Below are 15,799 nucleotides of genomic sequence, written 5' to 3' on the forward strand. Positions count from 1 at the left end.
CGATAGAGAGGAATCTCCCTCTATGAGGAGGAGTCTCCACTTTTCCACACAGTTTCGAAGAGATTCCTTTCCTAAGACTTGGGTATTTACAGTCGAGATGGTTGGGATAAACCCTCAGAAAGGGGAGCTGAATGCTGCCTGAAAGATATCTTTACAGCAGTTCTGTGGAATGATATATGAGATCCACTAGAGGCTCCCATACTGAGAATTATAGACCGGGAAATATCAAAGCATTCCAGCAATGATAGGACTGTAATAAATAGTAAATAGATCTATTAATGGGGTAAACAGAAATGTATCTCTGCTAAAGGTGTACAAATTACACAAAAATATCTCTGTAGATACATGTTTATCACGTTTCACTTTAAGCGCCTGTAAAATCTTTAAAAATGAATCAATCCTTGTGATTTTTTGTTTAAAGATTCTTTAATTTAGTGAGAATGAAAAAAGACAATAATTTCAATTCAAAGAGATCCTTTTCCTTAAGAGATTTTAACATTTCCAAAAAAAGTCCATGCACATTTAAAATTTTTGTACTTTAAAAATTTCTTAAAAATATTTGTTCCAAAGGGCCTTAGCTGTTATCATATTCCGAATAAGTATTGGCATACTCTCGACTAAATTTGGTAGGTGCTTGGAAGGTATCAGGCGCCACTTCGACTTCACGCTCTCCCAAAGACTCACCCAATCCCTTTGGTGCAGACTCGTACTTATCCGATGTTTTTTAAACAGAGCCCATTGATTTTCAATGGGATTCAGATCTGGGCCACTGGATTGAGTGAAAACTCGAATTATTGGGTCAATTTTTCTTCAACTGGTCGTAAAAAATGCTCGGGAAGCACTGTAGATCCGATTCGAAGTACATAGTATGTTTATTCCGTGATATGTGATATATTTACTGGCTAGAAATTCCACAAATTTAACCAGAGATATTCAATGGAAAATGTGGCACCACAATGGTGGCCCTATGGCAGATCTGCCACGTATAAATATCACCCAAAAATCCACCGAATATCGTTCCACCTGTCAGAGATGTAAAAAAAACATTCAAAAAGCAAAGGAAAACCTTTGGCCAACATAACATTTTTCACAATTTCATGCAACGATTGTAGCCACAAAAGAGACGGAGAGAAAGGAGAGAGATAGAGAGAGAGACACAGCAATTGTATTGCAATGTTCTGCAGCAGCAGCCAGAGGAGGAGCAGGAGGAGGAGGAGGAGGAGAAGGAGGAGGAGCATCATATCTGAACATTTGAATGCCTCATGCGACGATATGGCAGTGCCGGTGAGAGGCAGGGAATGGGCATAGGGGGGGAATCAGACTGAAGGATGGGGCTGGCTTATGGATATGATATGATGTGGGGACTTTTAACACAGCTGCTGGCTGGTTAACATAATTTTCGTGGGCATCTCTCTCTCCCTCTCTCTCTCTCTCTCCCATTCTTTTTATTATTTATTTTCTTTTCGGTGCTTTGCTTTTTTGCAATTCAACGTAAAAATAAAAATAAAGCGAACAACGATGGTAAAAACAACAGACAGACGGAGACGGAGAGGGAGAGAGAGGGAAGGAGCAGAATAGACCTGTAAAATACCCTAGAAACAGATTTTGGGAGGTAGAGAATGAAAGCTCTCATAAGCAGACCGATCAAGTGCAGCTTTCGAGAGCTTTCAGATAGCCTTTAAGCTCGCCAGCGAAGCTTTCTCTTCCCCGAGCACCTCCTTCCTTTCAGGATGGATTAATGGATAGTTGCCGTAACGTTCTAGGAGTTCGAGCATACCCTGCCATTCTATTTGATACCCTCTGATGGAAATAACAAAAAACAAAAGCACAAAAACAACAAAAACACAGAAATCAACTTTTTCCAACGAATAAATTTCGAGTTTTCGATAGTCTCGGTCTGCCACAGACAGTGGTCGTCGGTCGTCTGTCAGTCCGTCTGTCGTCTGTCGACGTTGTCGTTGTAGTCGTCCAGACAGCACCACAAGATCTGGCCACCAAACCAACGGACAGGGGAGTAGGAGGGGCGGGGAGGGGGGGTCGCATGGGATGGGAACTGGGGCCCCATATTCGTGGGCTCCAACAGCGTCAGACTGTCTGGTATGCCAACAGGCAGCAGCGAGGCAGCCAGCACTGGCTCTCTCTTTGCCACAGTGCAGCGCTGCCTCTTGCGGTTGCCGTTGCCGTTGCCGTTGCCACATGTGGCGCTGTCCGTCCGTCCCTCCACTCCACTCCACTCCACCCCACTCCAATGATAGTTGTAGCTGTAGTTTCGGTGTCAGCTGTCTGCTGTTTCCACCTCTACTGCCTCTGCTGCCTCCGCTGGCATTACTACTGCTGTATCGAGACTCTTCGTTGTGTGTAGGCGTCATCGTCATCATCATCGTCATCGTCATCGTCATCATCGTCATCGTGGCATGGCATGGCGCTCGCATTGGCCAATGCATAAAATTATACAGAGACATGACATGGTTTTGAATAATTAAACACAACTACGGGGCACAACAGACAGCGGGGCAACAACGGGGCAACAACGGGGCAAAGGGGTGGGGGGGGGGGCGGCATCAAGTCGGACTAAATGGCTGCCAAAATCCAGTGGATATTCCGTATACCACAAGCCACCGAAGGGTGGCACACAGGAGAGACCACGAGAGACAGGCAGGCAGGCATCCTGCACAGTCCTGAAGATACTACCTATGTGTGTGTGTGTGTGTGTGTGCGTGTGCGTGTGTGTGTGTCCTCCCTCTGTGCCTTCTATGCCCCCTCATATCTCCACGCTCCGCCTTGGTTTTAACTCATTTAGCAGCTTAATTTCTGTAAACGGATTACAATTGAGTCCCAAAGGAGGCGGCGGAGGGGGGCAGACTCCATTGGGGACTTGGCTAATAGAGGCAGAAGACAGAAGGTACAAATTTGGCAAACAATGTTCCTAATTATTCAAATCATAGTTTTAAGGAACTGGAAAATCTTTCGACTCATTCCAAAGACCCGAAAGCAGAGGCCCTCAAGGATCCACGTACTACAGGTGGCGGGCGGAGGATACAAGATTTAGTTTAGAACTCCCAAGAGTTCCAATCGAGGGCTGCTATGATTCTGCATCCCAAATAGTTGGGAGTCTCCTGCCTTTCTTCTTGCTTCCTGGAAAGTAGGGGCACACTTTCCGACAATCGTTCTATATTTTAGGAGCTATATTTCCCCTACTTTATGGCCAAAAACAAAAGTTCAATAGACTCTTTCGACACACAGCTGCAGCAGAATTGAAATAAGCCCCGAAACAACCCACGACCGAAGGAAAGAAAGGGATCTCAGATCTCAGACATATGACAAATAGAAATAAAATAATCAAAAGAAGAATGCAACAAAAAAGGAAGGGGCCAAAGGGCAAAGGGGGGGCCACAGATGAGAGAAGCGAAGCGGAGACGACAGACAACCCATTGACAGCACAGCCCAGAGATATTATTGACAGCTGAGAGAGAGAGAAGGACAGAGAGAGAGGGGGAGAGGGAGATATCGGACATTGGACATTGGACATCGGACATCTTCCTCCGATGTTTGCCCAATATCTTTCCAGTCAGTCCTTTCCTTTCCTTGCCTTTCCATGCCGCCAGTCGATGGGTGCCGTGCCCCATTGTTGCACTGCTGCTGCCGCTGCTGCACTGTTGCGTTGCAATTGTTGCTGTTGTCAGCAGCGGCGGCGGTGGCGGCGACGGCGGCGGCTCGTTTCATTCAGTCGTTGTTTGAGCTGTCAAAGGGGTCTGGTCTGGCGTTTCCTGTTGTTTCCTTTTCTTTTTTTCGTTTTTCGTCTTTTTTTTTTTTTCTTTGCACCGTCTGCGATGTCTAGACACAAGTCAAAGTCGAAGTCGGAGTCGCTTCGAACCCTAAAGCTCAGGTGCATTCTCTTCGACACAACAAAAAGGAGGCACAGAGGCACAGGGGCAGAGTCGGAGGCAGACATCAGGCGACCTGGAAATTCTCCATGGTTTCTCCCTCACCCTTCTCTCTCTCTCTCTCTCTGCGTGTGAGAAACATTTGCCAGAGTACCAGAGACCCAGAACCAGAACCAGAACCAGACCCAAAGACCAGACATATCCAAATCGACATCGACATTCGCATCAACGACAACCGACAACCGACAACCGACAACGAGCGACGAGCGACGACGATGTTGTCTGTTTGTCGTCTGGAAAGTTATGGACAAAAGTTGTATCTGTCGCGGGTTGCAATACCCTTTCCTTCCGATGGATCCACCAAGGCTCGACCCCTGTATGGGGTCCTTCTATAACCAGCATTGTGCTTAGTCATGCACACGACATGCATATTGTTTGTGGGTTCTCTGGCATTCTCTTTGGCAAGGCCGGGAGAATTTTCTACTTTTTATAACTTCATATTTCCATGAACTGTGCTCCCTTCGACAGTACTCCACATTTTAAACCGAATTGGTTGATCAAATCCTTGATGGAAGGATAGAACCACCTGTTTTCTGCAGCTCGATTGCGGGTATCCACATACGTTCCACATTTTGCCTTCAGAATCAGTTCTTTTAGAGTATTCAAGGCTCGTTCTTGTCCGTCTTTCTGGAGGGGGGGTGTACGGGCGTACGGGGGCACGGAGGTACGGAGGTACGGACTCTCGACTGACGACTGACAGACAGCCTTAGATCAGAGTGCAGTTGATTTATGGCGGCGTTGAGTGGCTTTACGCTCACCTCAAATATGACACAAGGCGGCGGGGACCCTACGGAAAAAAAGTGCTTGTACGAGTACCAGTATACGATATATATAGACAATCTATACACACGCACATGTGTCCGCGTGTCCAGGCCAGCCAACGGAAGTTGTCCTTTTTTGCACCCTTCTGGATCGGACGATGTAGCAAAGATGCCCCTTGTTCCAGGGCTCTCTGCGCCCTGCCCTGCCCCTCCTTTCATTCACGCAACAAGCAAATTGTGGCAATTATCGTCTCTGTCTCTGTCTCTGGCTCTGTGTGTCTGCCGTGTATTCCATTCCTTTGCTCCATATCCATGAAGGACCCCGCACTCTTGCTCGCCCGCCTGCCTGCCTGCATGCCTGGCCATCGATGCGTGACGACATGTCCGAGGCGGACATGTCCCTCTCTCTATCACTCATTCACTCGCCCTCTCTGCCTCCCTGTCCCGCTGTCCATCTGTCCATCTGTCAATGCATGTTGCCACCGCCACCGCCACTGCCCCTCCGCTGGGCGACTGCGCTTTTGTATTGCAATAAATGTAATTATGGCCTAGAATTGTATTCGAAAACACCTCTATTCAAACCCTCAGCTCTATGCAGTCTGGCACCATCCGCAAATTGCCTCCAGGATAAGTGGGGGCTGGCATGTGGCATGCGGCATGCGGCATGCGGCACATGGGGTTTACCTGTAAATTGTGTATTGGCTTTGGTTTTCTGTGTTTTTTGGGCAGCGGCAATCAGAGGAAACAAAGCAATGGATATCTGCACTTAGTGGACGAAGGAGTCCTTGAAGATGACCAAGGATCTCCAGGATATATATGGCTAGAGAACAGAAGAGAGAAGAGTATAGAATACAGACTGAAAGGAAGGATAACTTGAAGTTTTCAAGAACCACCTTGCCTTTGCTTCCTTTCCCCTCGATATTCCCGAAGATATTCCCCAGTACTCCCAAATATTCGAAAAGTATACCCAATCGCATGAAAAGACTACCATAAGATGATATTTTCAACTAAAACTCTATTTAAATCGAGTTCCACTTGGGTTATGCTCTTCAATCCTTATCAAACAGTTTCTATCGGTAGGAACTATCGAGAATCTATCGAATTTCGAGTACATGGAGGATATATAGTCCGGTATGTTGTTACATTTACTCGAATAGAGTCAGAAAAGTCGCAAATCTGTCCATCAGGCAGTACAGTTCCCTCTTGAATCTTCCATCTGCAATCAGTGTAATCGTGCCCCCTCCTTTGTGATCTCTGCCCCCGAAGCTCTGCCACAAGAAAAAGAAGAATAAGTCTCCCATGGGAGTCCCCCGCCCCAGAAGCTCCTCCTCCGTTCCTGCCACTCCCTGCCATTTGAGCAATGGGATATCCAAGGCAATTTGCCACACATTCTCTCGTGGAGATTTGGTGTTAAATATTCAATTCCGTCTGCAGCGGATGTCTGCGTTTGCATCGCGTTTCCGTCTTCGTTTCATTTCATTTCCATTGCAGCAGCAGCAGCATCCTCCCGTGATGATTCTGATGCTGCTGCTGGATCGGAAGAGCCCGTCCTCTCTCTCCCTTGACAGAGGGGCGGGAAGGGACTGCCAAGTAGTGGTCGTCTGTGGCAAGCAGCAGCAATCCATTCCCTAACAAAGAATCAACTTTTGAATGGGTGAACCGATGCGTCGGTGGCATGGGGCGTGAGAGATGCGGAGAGCCGTAGAATGCACATAGAACTCCATCTCCATCTGGCATCTGGCATCTGCCTTCTGCCGGCTCCCGGCTCCAGCTCGAAACTGAAACTCGTGCAATGTGAAGCAGATGAAACGGACAGCCGGACAGTCGGACAGTCGGACACCCGGACAGTCGGACAGTGGAGCTCCGTACAACGGACAGTGGAACGAGACGAACGATGGACTTTCCACAGGGGCGCAGGGGGCACGGTCTGAGGCAGCAGCAGCAGCAGCAGCAACAGAAATTGCAACCGATAATAATTATTTTTATGGAGTCTAGTCTGTGTCTAGACGATTTTTTTTTCTGCCGTTTCTGGCGTTGCCTGTCGCTTGCTTCACTTGCTGCTGCTGGCTCTGCCTCTGCCACTGCCACTGCGACTGCCCCACCGACTGCAGCAGAGTCCATCCCTCTCTCTCGCTCTCTCTGTCTCTCTCTCTGGCTGAGTGAATGCTCTGTTAAAGCTCTCTGCTCTCTCTACTGTGTCATTGTTTTCGCTTTGATTCCGATTTTAACTGGTAAAATGGCATTTAACTGTTTTTCTGTGCTGCTGCTGTTTGACAAACAAGGCAGACGGACTGGCGGGGGCATGTGGCAAGGGGGAGCCATTAGACATGAGACACGAGACACGAGACGAAGACAACTGCAGTCACAGATAGTGAATGTGAAACGTGAGCGAGGGCGATGGCGAGGGGCACGACACACAACTAAATGCCGCACAGAACCCAAATGGACACAAAAGACACCGAGAAGGAGAGAGAAAGGGCGAATATGCATAGAGAGAGAGCGAGAGAGAGAGAGGGAGAGCGAGAGAGTCAGGCGCAAACATGCGGAAAAGTCAGCCCATGAAATCACCAGCACAATTTCTCTCTGCTCTGCACAGTGGCTCTAGGTCTACAGATACATTGCACTATATAGACCGAAAGATATAGATACATATCTGACAGATGCAGATGCAGCCACCCCCTCTATAACCGAAGACAACCTGAGGATCGATAGAGATAGATAAAGACCCAAAATATATGAATTTCGGATGTATTCACACAAAAGATATGATTTATCGGATATCGATTTATCGATAGACGATTCATTGACCTCCAAATAACCTGCGATCTATCGAATCCCCCTCTAAATATGCTTACATGATAGAATCTCAAGCTATGCTGAGGGTTTGTGCTGATAACCGACGCAGCTTCCCAGATCTAAGATATCTGGACAAGAATCATCTATATCCATAATCTTCCATCTATACTGGAGATACACGTTCATTTTATGGATGGATTTTTGGATGGAGAGCTCCGCTGGCAGGTAGTTCTCTTGGATAGTAATATTTTATAGGCATATCAGAGAAAACAATCCATGTGCATCCCATCCATGCGCTATGATCCATAGAAATTGGTTTGGAATTGAACAGAACCCTTCAGTACTCTTTGGTTCTATTTTTGGATCTCTGGAACCAAAGAACTAGTTCATTTCAAGCTCATTCATTGTGGCTCTTTGAAGTTTGCAGTTCCCTTGAAGATACGTTCTCTTCCATTCCGATAAGTAATTCTTCCAGTGCCACTAAAGCCGTGAATGTCATTCGAACCACTGTCCTTCAATCACCGGCTCTGTGGCAAGCCCCTGCCACTATCCACTCTCCACTCTCCAGCGACGGCGCTCCATCAACTGCATTTCGTTGTTCGCTTCGTTGGGCATGAGAAAAATGTCACCTCCGCACAGAGACACAGAGAGTCCACAGTGGAGTCGGTCGGTCGGTCGCCTCCAGAGGCAGAGACCCATGGCCATGGGTCCATGGTTCGGTTCAGAGATCCATCCACTGAGAGACAATCAAGGGACAATCGTCTGTCCTCTCAGTCGGCATTTTGTCGCCATATTCGGAGTAGGAGAGGTGCCCGAGGGGGCGATGGGGCGAGGGGCCAGGGACTAGGAGAATATGTCTCTCGACACCTTATTTGCCAGCAGGGCTGGCTTTTTGTTGTTGCAGCTGCCGCTGTTGCCGCTGTTGCAAGTGGCGGTGCCCCAAAGATATTATGTTATTATGGCAATTATAGTTACACGACTTTGGCGGCATCTATGGCATTTTTGGCCCCGACGACAGCTTGTGGCATGTCTCACTCGCGGCAGTCGTCTCTCTCTCTCTCTCTTTCTGGCTTCCTGCCTCCCTTCGCCACTTGGAGATTCTCTTGGATAAGAGAAGGGAAGGCGAAGGCAATCCCCGCTGCTCTGACTGCATTGCAATTACAAACATTTTAATGCAATTAACAGACACCTGAAAGGGGGGCACGAGGTCTGTGTCGGCAGGGGGTGTGGCATGGGCTTTTTGTTTGTAGCTGCGGCTCTGGCTCTGGCTCTGGCTATGGCTGTGGCTGTGTCTGTGGCTTCTACGGTGTCTCCATCTCATTTGCCTTGCAATTCGAAACTTCTCTCCGCCCCAAAAAGACGGCAGCAGCCGCCAGCAGCCAGCAGCAACTTCAAAAGCCAAAAGGCGACACTCGTTCATTCGTTCATTCGATGCGTGTGTCAGTTCTTTGGGGCAATCTCTTGATGAAGCCGCCGCCGTGGCAGCCCCCTGTCTTACCTCTGCGATACCCTGTGCTGGGAATCATCAGGGAATCAGTTCAGAGAGCGCTCTTTCCAGTCGGAGAGTTCCCTAGAAAAAGCCATCGGAATTGCACGGTATCCGCCTAGTCGAGACGTGTGTTCTGTTCTGTTCTTTGCGCTGTGTTGTGTTGCCGCTCCAGTTGCTATCAGTGGCCGCTCCTCCGCGTCTGATACTCGAAACGTTGTCGTCTGTCGTCTGTCCTCGCAGCTGCTTTTGTAGTTGCCGCCAGCGTTGCACGTTGCTCGTTGCACGTTGCAGCGGTGTTGCACTTACATGTGGAAGAAGGTAGAAGGTGGAAATGGAGGCCCCTGCCGCCCCTCCTTAATGCCATGTCCAGCAAATCGCTTTGGCCATGCAAAAGGAAGAGGCATCGGCGAATCAGTTTTCGCTTCATTTCATCGGCGTTTAATAAACAACAAAAAAAAAAAGAATGGATTGTCTTTATTATCGGAGGGGACTCTCGTACTCGTACTCGTCCTGGACACAGGACACTGGACACATCCTGCTGCACGTTGCAACTGTCGCCAGGCGGCATTCGGCGGGGCCTCAGATCTTCGTGGCTTCTTCGTTCTGTCTGTCTGGGTATCGATTCGCGTCATTCCCTCGGACGTTGCAGCGTCAGACGCCGCGTCGCGTCGCGTCGCGCCGCTTCGTTCATTCAAAACTTATTCAAATCGACAGCCGAAAAATAAAACAAAACAAAACTTGCGCCAAAAATAAATTAAAAACAAAAAGATGGCGAGCTTTTGTGGCTACGAATTTTGAATACCCTAAAAAAAAGATACTCTTAGGCATAGAACGTTTACACTATTCCTTTTGTGTTTTTTTCTCTAAGTTGGAAGATATATAATATGGGTTCTGGTTTGGTTTTGGCTTCGATTTAAACGGAAGACTCCCCAAGGACCGGTTCCTCGACTTCGGGTTAACGAAAAAGACACACAGGGTTGCTTTGGAGCATGCATCAGCTGTTCGGGCTCGACTCGGGAGACTTCTTTCGCCGCTAAAGGATCGCCAAACCCACAGAAATCTCCTGCCCTCAACGCGAATCTCTGGCTTTCTTCAATCAGCTGTCAATCAGCTGTCTCTTCTTTTGCATAGTTTTGGCAAAGCCAAACAATTCTTAGCCGGCAGAGGTCTTTCCCTTAAGTCCTTCTCTTGAAACGATGTCCATCTCAAACCAATTCTAAACAAGTCAGAAATTGTTGGCTGCATTCTGCATATTTTATAGATACATATCTGTTAAATAGATAGAAGCAACACTTGTCAAAGCCTTAGCCCATAGACCCGTTTCGGTGTTCCCCTTTTTCGTGGCTCTCTGTGGCGCTGTGTGGCGTGAGGCGAAAATACGTTTTTATGGAGCCACTCGTCTAGACAGTCGGCATTCGAATGACGAAAGCCCCATCCATCCATCCGTCCAACCGTCCATCCATCCATGGATATCGAGGCCTCGAAGTTCGATAACGAAATGAAGAGACAGGCCCGCCTGTGCCCGTATACCCGTACACCCGTATATCCGTCCGTTTATACACGTTATCAATGTAATCAAATGATATTGATTGTTCACTTCTGTCTGTCTGTCTCTCTGTCTGTCTGTCTGTCTGTCTGTCGAATGTTTGAATGCCAGACTACCGGACCTATCTACCTGTTAAATGTTAATGTTAATGTCTGTTCCCCACCTCCATTCGTCCGTCCGTCCCTCCACCTGTCTGCCTGTCTTTCCGTTTGTCTGTCTCTGGCATTTGGTTGGGAATTAATGGGAGAATCATTTATAATCCGACAGACAAACAGTCAAAGCCACAAAGCGCTTCCACCTTGACCAGCGTCAGAGTCAGAGTCATCTGTTGAGTATCTGTATCTGTAGATGTGTATCTGTATCTGTATCTGTAGATATATGTTACGCAATCCCCAGAAGATGGGGTCGGGGGATTGGGGGGACTCCCAAGGAACTTAGTGAAGCGATTAGCTTCCGTTTCAGTTGCTTCAGCGTCTGCCGTCTGCCGTCTACCGTCTGCTGAATGACTTGCCAGCAGCCGAGCAGCCAAGCAGCCAAGGCAGCCTTGGCGGCAGTCCGGGGATTTCACTAATCGGTAGAACAGGCAGAGGCGGCAACAGGGAGAGGTGCTCCATACGTGGGGGCATGCACGGAGGACTGGAATTTGTATTTCTAGGTCATTAGGGGAGCAGCCAACAACAACAACAACAACAACAACGGCAGAAACCATTTAAGAACCAGACGAACGAACGAACGAACGAACGAACGGTTCGAGGGGCACAAAGGTAGAAAGGTAGAGATCCATGCCATGGGGCATGTCAGGGAATATGTTTAATTTATTATTAATGGACTCTCTGCGACCTGCCCCACCTTCCTGCCCCCCCACACACACACACACAAAGGCACGACGTGTCCTTGAGTTCTGGACTGATTTTTTGATGAATTATTTGGTGTTTTGGCGGAATTATGGAAATTCCTGGAAGAACATTTGGGATTCCTGAGGCAAAAATATGACAGAAAAAGGCACTACCATGATGAAATATGTACTGCATCTGATGGGAGGAGGAATACCCTTTAGTTTTTGGGATGGAAAGGAACTAGGACTCCATCTTTCCTATGAACAATCGAGGTCTATCGATAGCTGGCGATTGTTTACGATTTATCTATGAACTCCCGCTTGTACGCCCTCTGGAACTCCCTCTTGAACTTTATCTTTCCGATTAATAATCGACTAATTTTATCGATTCTATTTTTTCACTTGTTTCTGTGATTTCTGTTGACACTTGAAGGTGCCCCAAAACAGGCACTAGTACGCCGCTCATCTTGTTGGGACTTAGACACTCGACTTTTGGCTTTTTCTTGGCTTTTCAGTTGAGCTGGGAGCAGGGCTGCGGCACATATTATCGATTGTTATCTTTATATTGATCTTTACTTGCACGCACAAAAAAAAAAAACAACAAAGAAAACAATTCCACAATTGAAGTACAACAGATCTCTATTTTTGGAATATCTTCATATAGAGGCGAACGGTACAGCGTGTGGTGTTCTCGGAGCTCCATTCGGTGAAGATGGCGTAGTCCCCGCTGGGAATGGGGATGAGGCGACTGAATTCCATCTCCAGTTCTCCGGTATAGAGTTTGTCCACGAAAATGTCATGCTATTTGTGGTAGAACGGTCCATATAGAGGCCACGGGTCATGGGTCTAACTACTCACATCGTAGGGACAGGTGTGATTGAGGTTCGTGTTGTTCACAAACGATCGAAAGAACATGAGCGCAATCGGATGCTTCTTTTTATTCCTCATGAACTTGCAGGCATCATAGGAGAGGTCGATGAAGAAGGGCTTGTATCCATTATCGAACTTCATGAACTTCACTTTCACCTAAAAAAGAGATCCGCGGGATATAGATCCTCACTCATCGCGACAGAGAGCGCTCACCCAGGCCGTGTTTATGGGCAACTGATGAATCTTCGTGTATATATCCAAGTACTTGTGCGATCGATTGACAGCCTTGATCTGGCACGTAGAAAACTCCATGAATTTTTCATCTAACGAGCTGCATTTCAGGTTCGTGAATGTCACGTGACTGAAACTTGTCTAAACAGAAAGGGTATCCCCTTTTTATTGGTCCATTCCAGGCATGTCCATACGATTACCGATTGCAGAGCTATCCATAGAACGAACACCGGCAGCCTCCACATTTTTGACGAAACTGCGCTGCGGATCATCGATTCACTCCATTAATAATACCTTTTAGAGACAATAGACCCATTAGATCGTCCAACAATCCGCATCCAAAGCGAATGGTGGGGCTATTAAAGGTCTTTAATGCGATTTTCCGGCGGAATTATTACAGGGCAATCCTCTGGATAAAGATTATATCGAACGGAATGGACCATTATCATATAATTATGGAGTTTTTACAGTAGATTTCTACTCCACTGATTCCGCTCGATTGAAATGTGACTCATTGCAGAACTATATTTGTCCAGTTTGAAGGGAAATTGCTTTGAAATAATCCATTATTTCAAGTACCAAGTGGCAGAGTGGGAGTTTTGAGGGTCGCGGGTCACGTGGCGCGACATTAAGATATCAAAAACCACCATAATTGATGGCAAAATGTTGGGAGATTCTGTGAATCTTTTAGATCGAAGGTACTTCACAAACGATAAACCTGAAGGAAGAGGTTTGTTTGGAACGGCTTCTAGCAGTGTTTTAGACCTGATTGGATCATAAATGGAAATGCTACGTCAGAGCATTATTAATTATTTCCATAACGTAGTCTGGAACTTGAGTCTCTTTTCCTTTCTCGCTGGCTCCAAAACTGATATCCCTCTCAGTTGTATTCTTCTCTTTTTCGCTCTCTTATTCTATGCGCTCTCGGCCAAGAGAGTACAGCACAGTGGGCTTAAGAACTGGTGGTATTCCGGATATTTTCACGCCCTTTCATTAGAAATCATCATACCCGAACAAAGACGACACTTATTATGAGATTTATATCTAGAATCAAATATCATTTTCGGTTTTTAAACGCTTTAATGAGGCTTGGTAGCAAAAAAAAAAAGAATAGCCGACTATTTTATGACTGATTGAGCGCGCTGATTGATCAATCATTTTTTGAACCTGATAAACTGAAATATACCTTCAAAAAGGCGCGATGTATTTTGTTCGTATACCACTCCGTGAAGAAGGCATAGTCGCCATTGACCAAAGGAACATATTTGGCGAAATCCGCCTCCAGATTCCCGGTATACAATTTGTCGACAATCACATCGTGCTGGAACGATCTTCCGCTTTGGCATCTCTCTCTCTCTCAATCAATCACAGAATACTCACATTGTAGGGACATGTGTGGTTTGCGTTCGAGTTTTTCTTAAAGGTATTGTAGAAGGAGCGGACGATGGGGTTCCGGGGGTTCGCCAGGAACTTGCAGGCATCGAAGTTGACGTCAATGAAGAACAGTTTGTAGCCATGATTGTAGCGCATTAGCTTTAGGTTGACCTGTAAGAGGGATCTCAGGATCAATAAGTTCTGTCTCCTGTCTCCTGTCTCCTGGAACTCACTGTGATATTTTCCACTGGCACCTTGAACAGTTGAGCCCTGAGCTCTATATACTTGTGGGTGCGATTCACTGCCTTGATGCGGCACATGACATCCCCGAATGTTCTATCCGCCATATCGCACTTGAGATTCGTAAAGGTCACATGTGCGTGGGTCGTCTACAACAAAAGGCACCAATAATATACTCTTCCCAGACACTTGCTTCCCTTTAAAGGTTTACCGTTAGAGCACCCAATAGAATCCATATACAGAGCGGTCCATCCATTGCGAACTGTTCATCGGCGGCACCTCTGACTCGGTGTGGCATAAACGGTGATGTTGCGGTGTATATATTTTAATGGATCAAGCCATTTACAGCTCTGGAAAGCAGAGATCGTATCGAAATGATGATGCCCATGATCGCTGATGGTATTAGGGCCATAATAATGACGATTGTTCGTAATTAGCCGCCGGTTAGCCTAAAGTACACTCGGACAGTCGCTCGATGAACGCCGACGGTGAACCAGTAGAAGGAGAGGCTGTAGTCCCCTTGGGGCAAGGGAATATACCGCAGGAATCGCGCCTCTAGATTGCCGGTCCACATTTTGGAGATCACCAAATCGTGCTGGAATACACACAAACGAGTCATAGCTATCGCTCCTCTTGGTCTATCGATCACTCACATTGTAGGGACACGAGTGATTCATGTTCGTGAACTGCTTGACCGTCTGGAAGAGTTCTTGGAGCAGGATCTCCCTGATGCCATGCTCAGTCCTTAGACTCCTGAAAAACCCACAGAAATCAAAGGTCAGGTTCATGAAGAACGGCCTATAGCCATGATCATGACGCATGGGAAGGATTTGGCACTGCAAGAAAGAAAAAATACATACGATTCTGGCAGATCTATCGTGTAGAGGCTTACAGTTATATTATCCACGGGTAACTTGTAGATCTTTGCGTAGATTTCGATATATTTGTGGGTTCGATTCACTGCCTTGATCCGGCACATTTCAAACAGCCCGATCCGCCGGTCAATCATCTGGCACTTGAGGTTCGTGAATGTCACATGTGCCACCGCGCACTGTGGAATGGTATGGGGCCTTTTAGTGGGGGGTTCTACCATCTTTTTGTTACCTTTAACCTTCAACCATTTGTTTACCATTAGGAAAGTGCCAGCAATCACAGATAACTTCCACATGTTGTTTCCAGTCGAGCACTGAGGCTACTCACAGGTGAACCATGGCCTTTATCCAACTGAATCCACTCCCACTCCCACCCCCACTCCCACTCCCTCTCGATAAGCGATCGATAATGAGCCCTCTCGTGGGCGGTGGGAGTATTTAATTATAATTCTGTTTTAATTTGTGGAACATTGGAAGCCCAAAACACTAAAATCCATTAGTCTTTCGGGGCACGGGCACGGGCAGAGACAGAAACAGAAACAGAAACAACAAAATCTCGAAAGAACTGGAAACCCATCGTAAAATTAATGTTCCAGCGGAAGAGACGGCCTCAAGTTGTGGCCAGAAAACAAGTCCAGACGGAAAAAACGTCCACAATTTTATTGGCCTTCACTTAACGCTCATAAATTTGTCTGCTGCTGCGGCTGCTGCAAGAAGAAATCCGCGAGAAGCAAAAGGCAGCAAAAAGCAGCAAAAAGCAGAAAAAAGGAACGAAAAGAATATGGTTTATAGGGGCCACGCTTCCGCAGATGAAACGATGGAACGGCGATGTCTGCTGGAA

The 15,799-nt window shown here is 47.0% G+C and overlaps 3 protein-coding genes across 4 annotated transcripts; all 3 read right to left on the reverse strand.

The window, feature by feature from the left end:
* Nucleotides 1-11,942: 11,942 nt before the first annotated feature.
* Nucleotides 11,943-13,096, reverse strand: LOC108165373. The gene is made up of 4 exons (XM_017301409.2): nucleotides 12,673-13,096; nucleotides 12,455-12,613; nucleotides 12,230-12,397; nucleotides 11,943-12,172 (listed from the first exon to the last, which is right to left on the reverse strand). Exons 1-4 carry the CDS (start codon nucleotides 12,742-12,744, stop codon nucleotides 12,011-12,013), a joined length of 561 nt encoding a protein of 186 aa, XP_017156898.2. The 5' UTR covers nucleotides 12,745-13,096; the 3' UTR covers nucleotides 11,943-12,010.
* Nucleotides 13,097-13,540: 444 nt separating this feature from the next.
* On the reverse strand, nucleotides 13,541-14,407 carry LOC108151290. The gene is made up of 4 exons (XM_017279821.2): nucleotides 14,298-14,407; nucleotides 14,080-14,235; nucleotides 13,853-14,017; nucleotides 13,541-13,793 (listed from the first exon to the last, which is right to left on the reverse strand). Exons 1-4 carry the CDS (start codon nucleotides 14,382-14,384, stop codon nucleotides 13,623-13,625), a joined length of 579 nt encoding a protein of 192 aa, XP_017135310.1. The 5' UTR covers nucleotides 14,385-14,407; the 3' UTR covers nucleotides 13,541-13,622.
* Nucleotides 14,408-14,493: 86 nt separating this feature from the next.
* LOC117185812 lies at nucleotides 14,494-15,468 on the reverse strand. 2 transcript variants are annotated; one of them, XM_033387910.1, is made up of 4 exons: nucleotides 15,216-15,467; nucleotides 14,979-15,137; nucleotides 14,740-14,922; nucleotides 14,494-14,681 (listed from the first exon to the last, which is right to left on the reverse strand). In XM_033387910.1, exons 1-4 carry the CDS (start codon nucleotides 15,252-15,254, stop codon nucleotides 14,520-14,522), a joined length of 543 nt encoding a protein of 180 aa, XP_033243801.1. In that variant the 5' UTR covers nucleotides 15,255-15,467; the 3' UTR covers nucleotides 14,494-14,519. The 2 variants fall into 2 exon arrangements, with proteins under 2 accessions (XP_033243801.1, XP_033243800.1); XM_033387909.1 differs by having other exon boundaries at nucleotides 14,979-15,468.
* Nucleotides 15,469-15,799: the final 331 nt, after the last annotated feature.

This window comes from Drosophila miranda, chromosome XR (genome assembly GCF_003369915.1).
Source record: "Drosophila miranda strain MSH22 chromosome XR, D.miranda_PacBio2.1, whole genome shotgun sequence".
NCBI lineage: Eukaryota > Metazoa > Arthropoda > Insecta > Diptera > Drosophilidae > Drosophila > Drosophila miranda.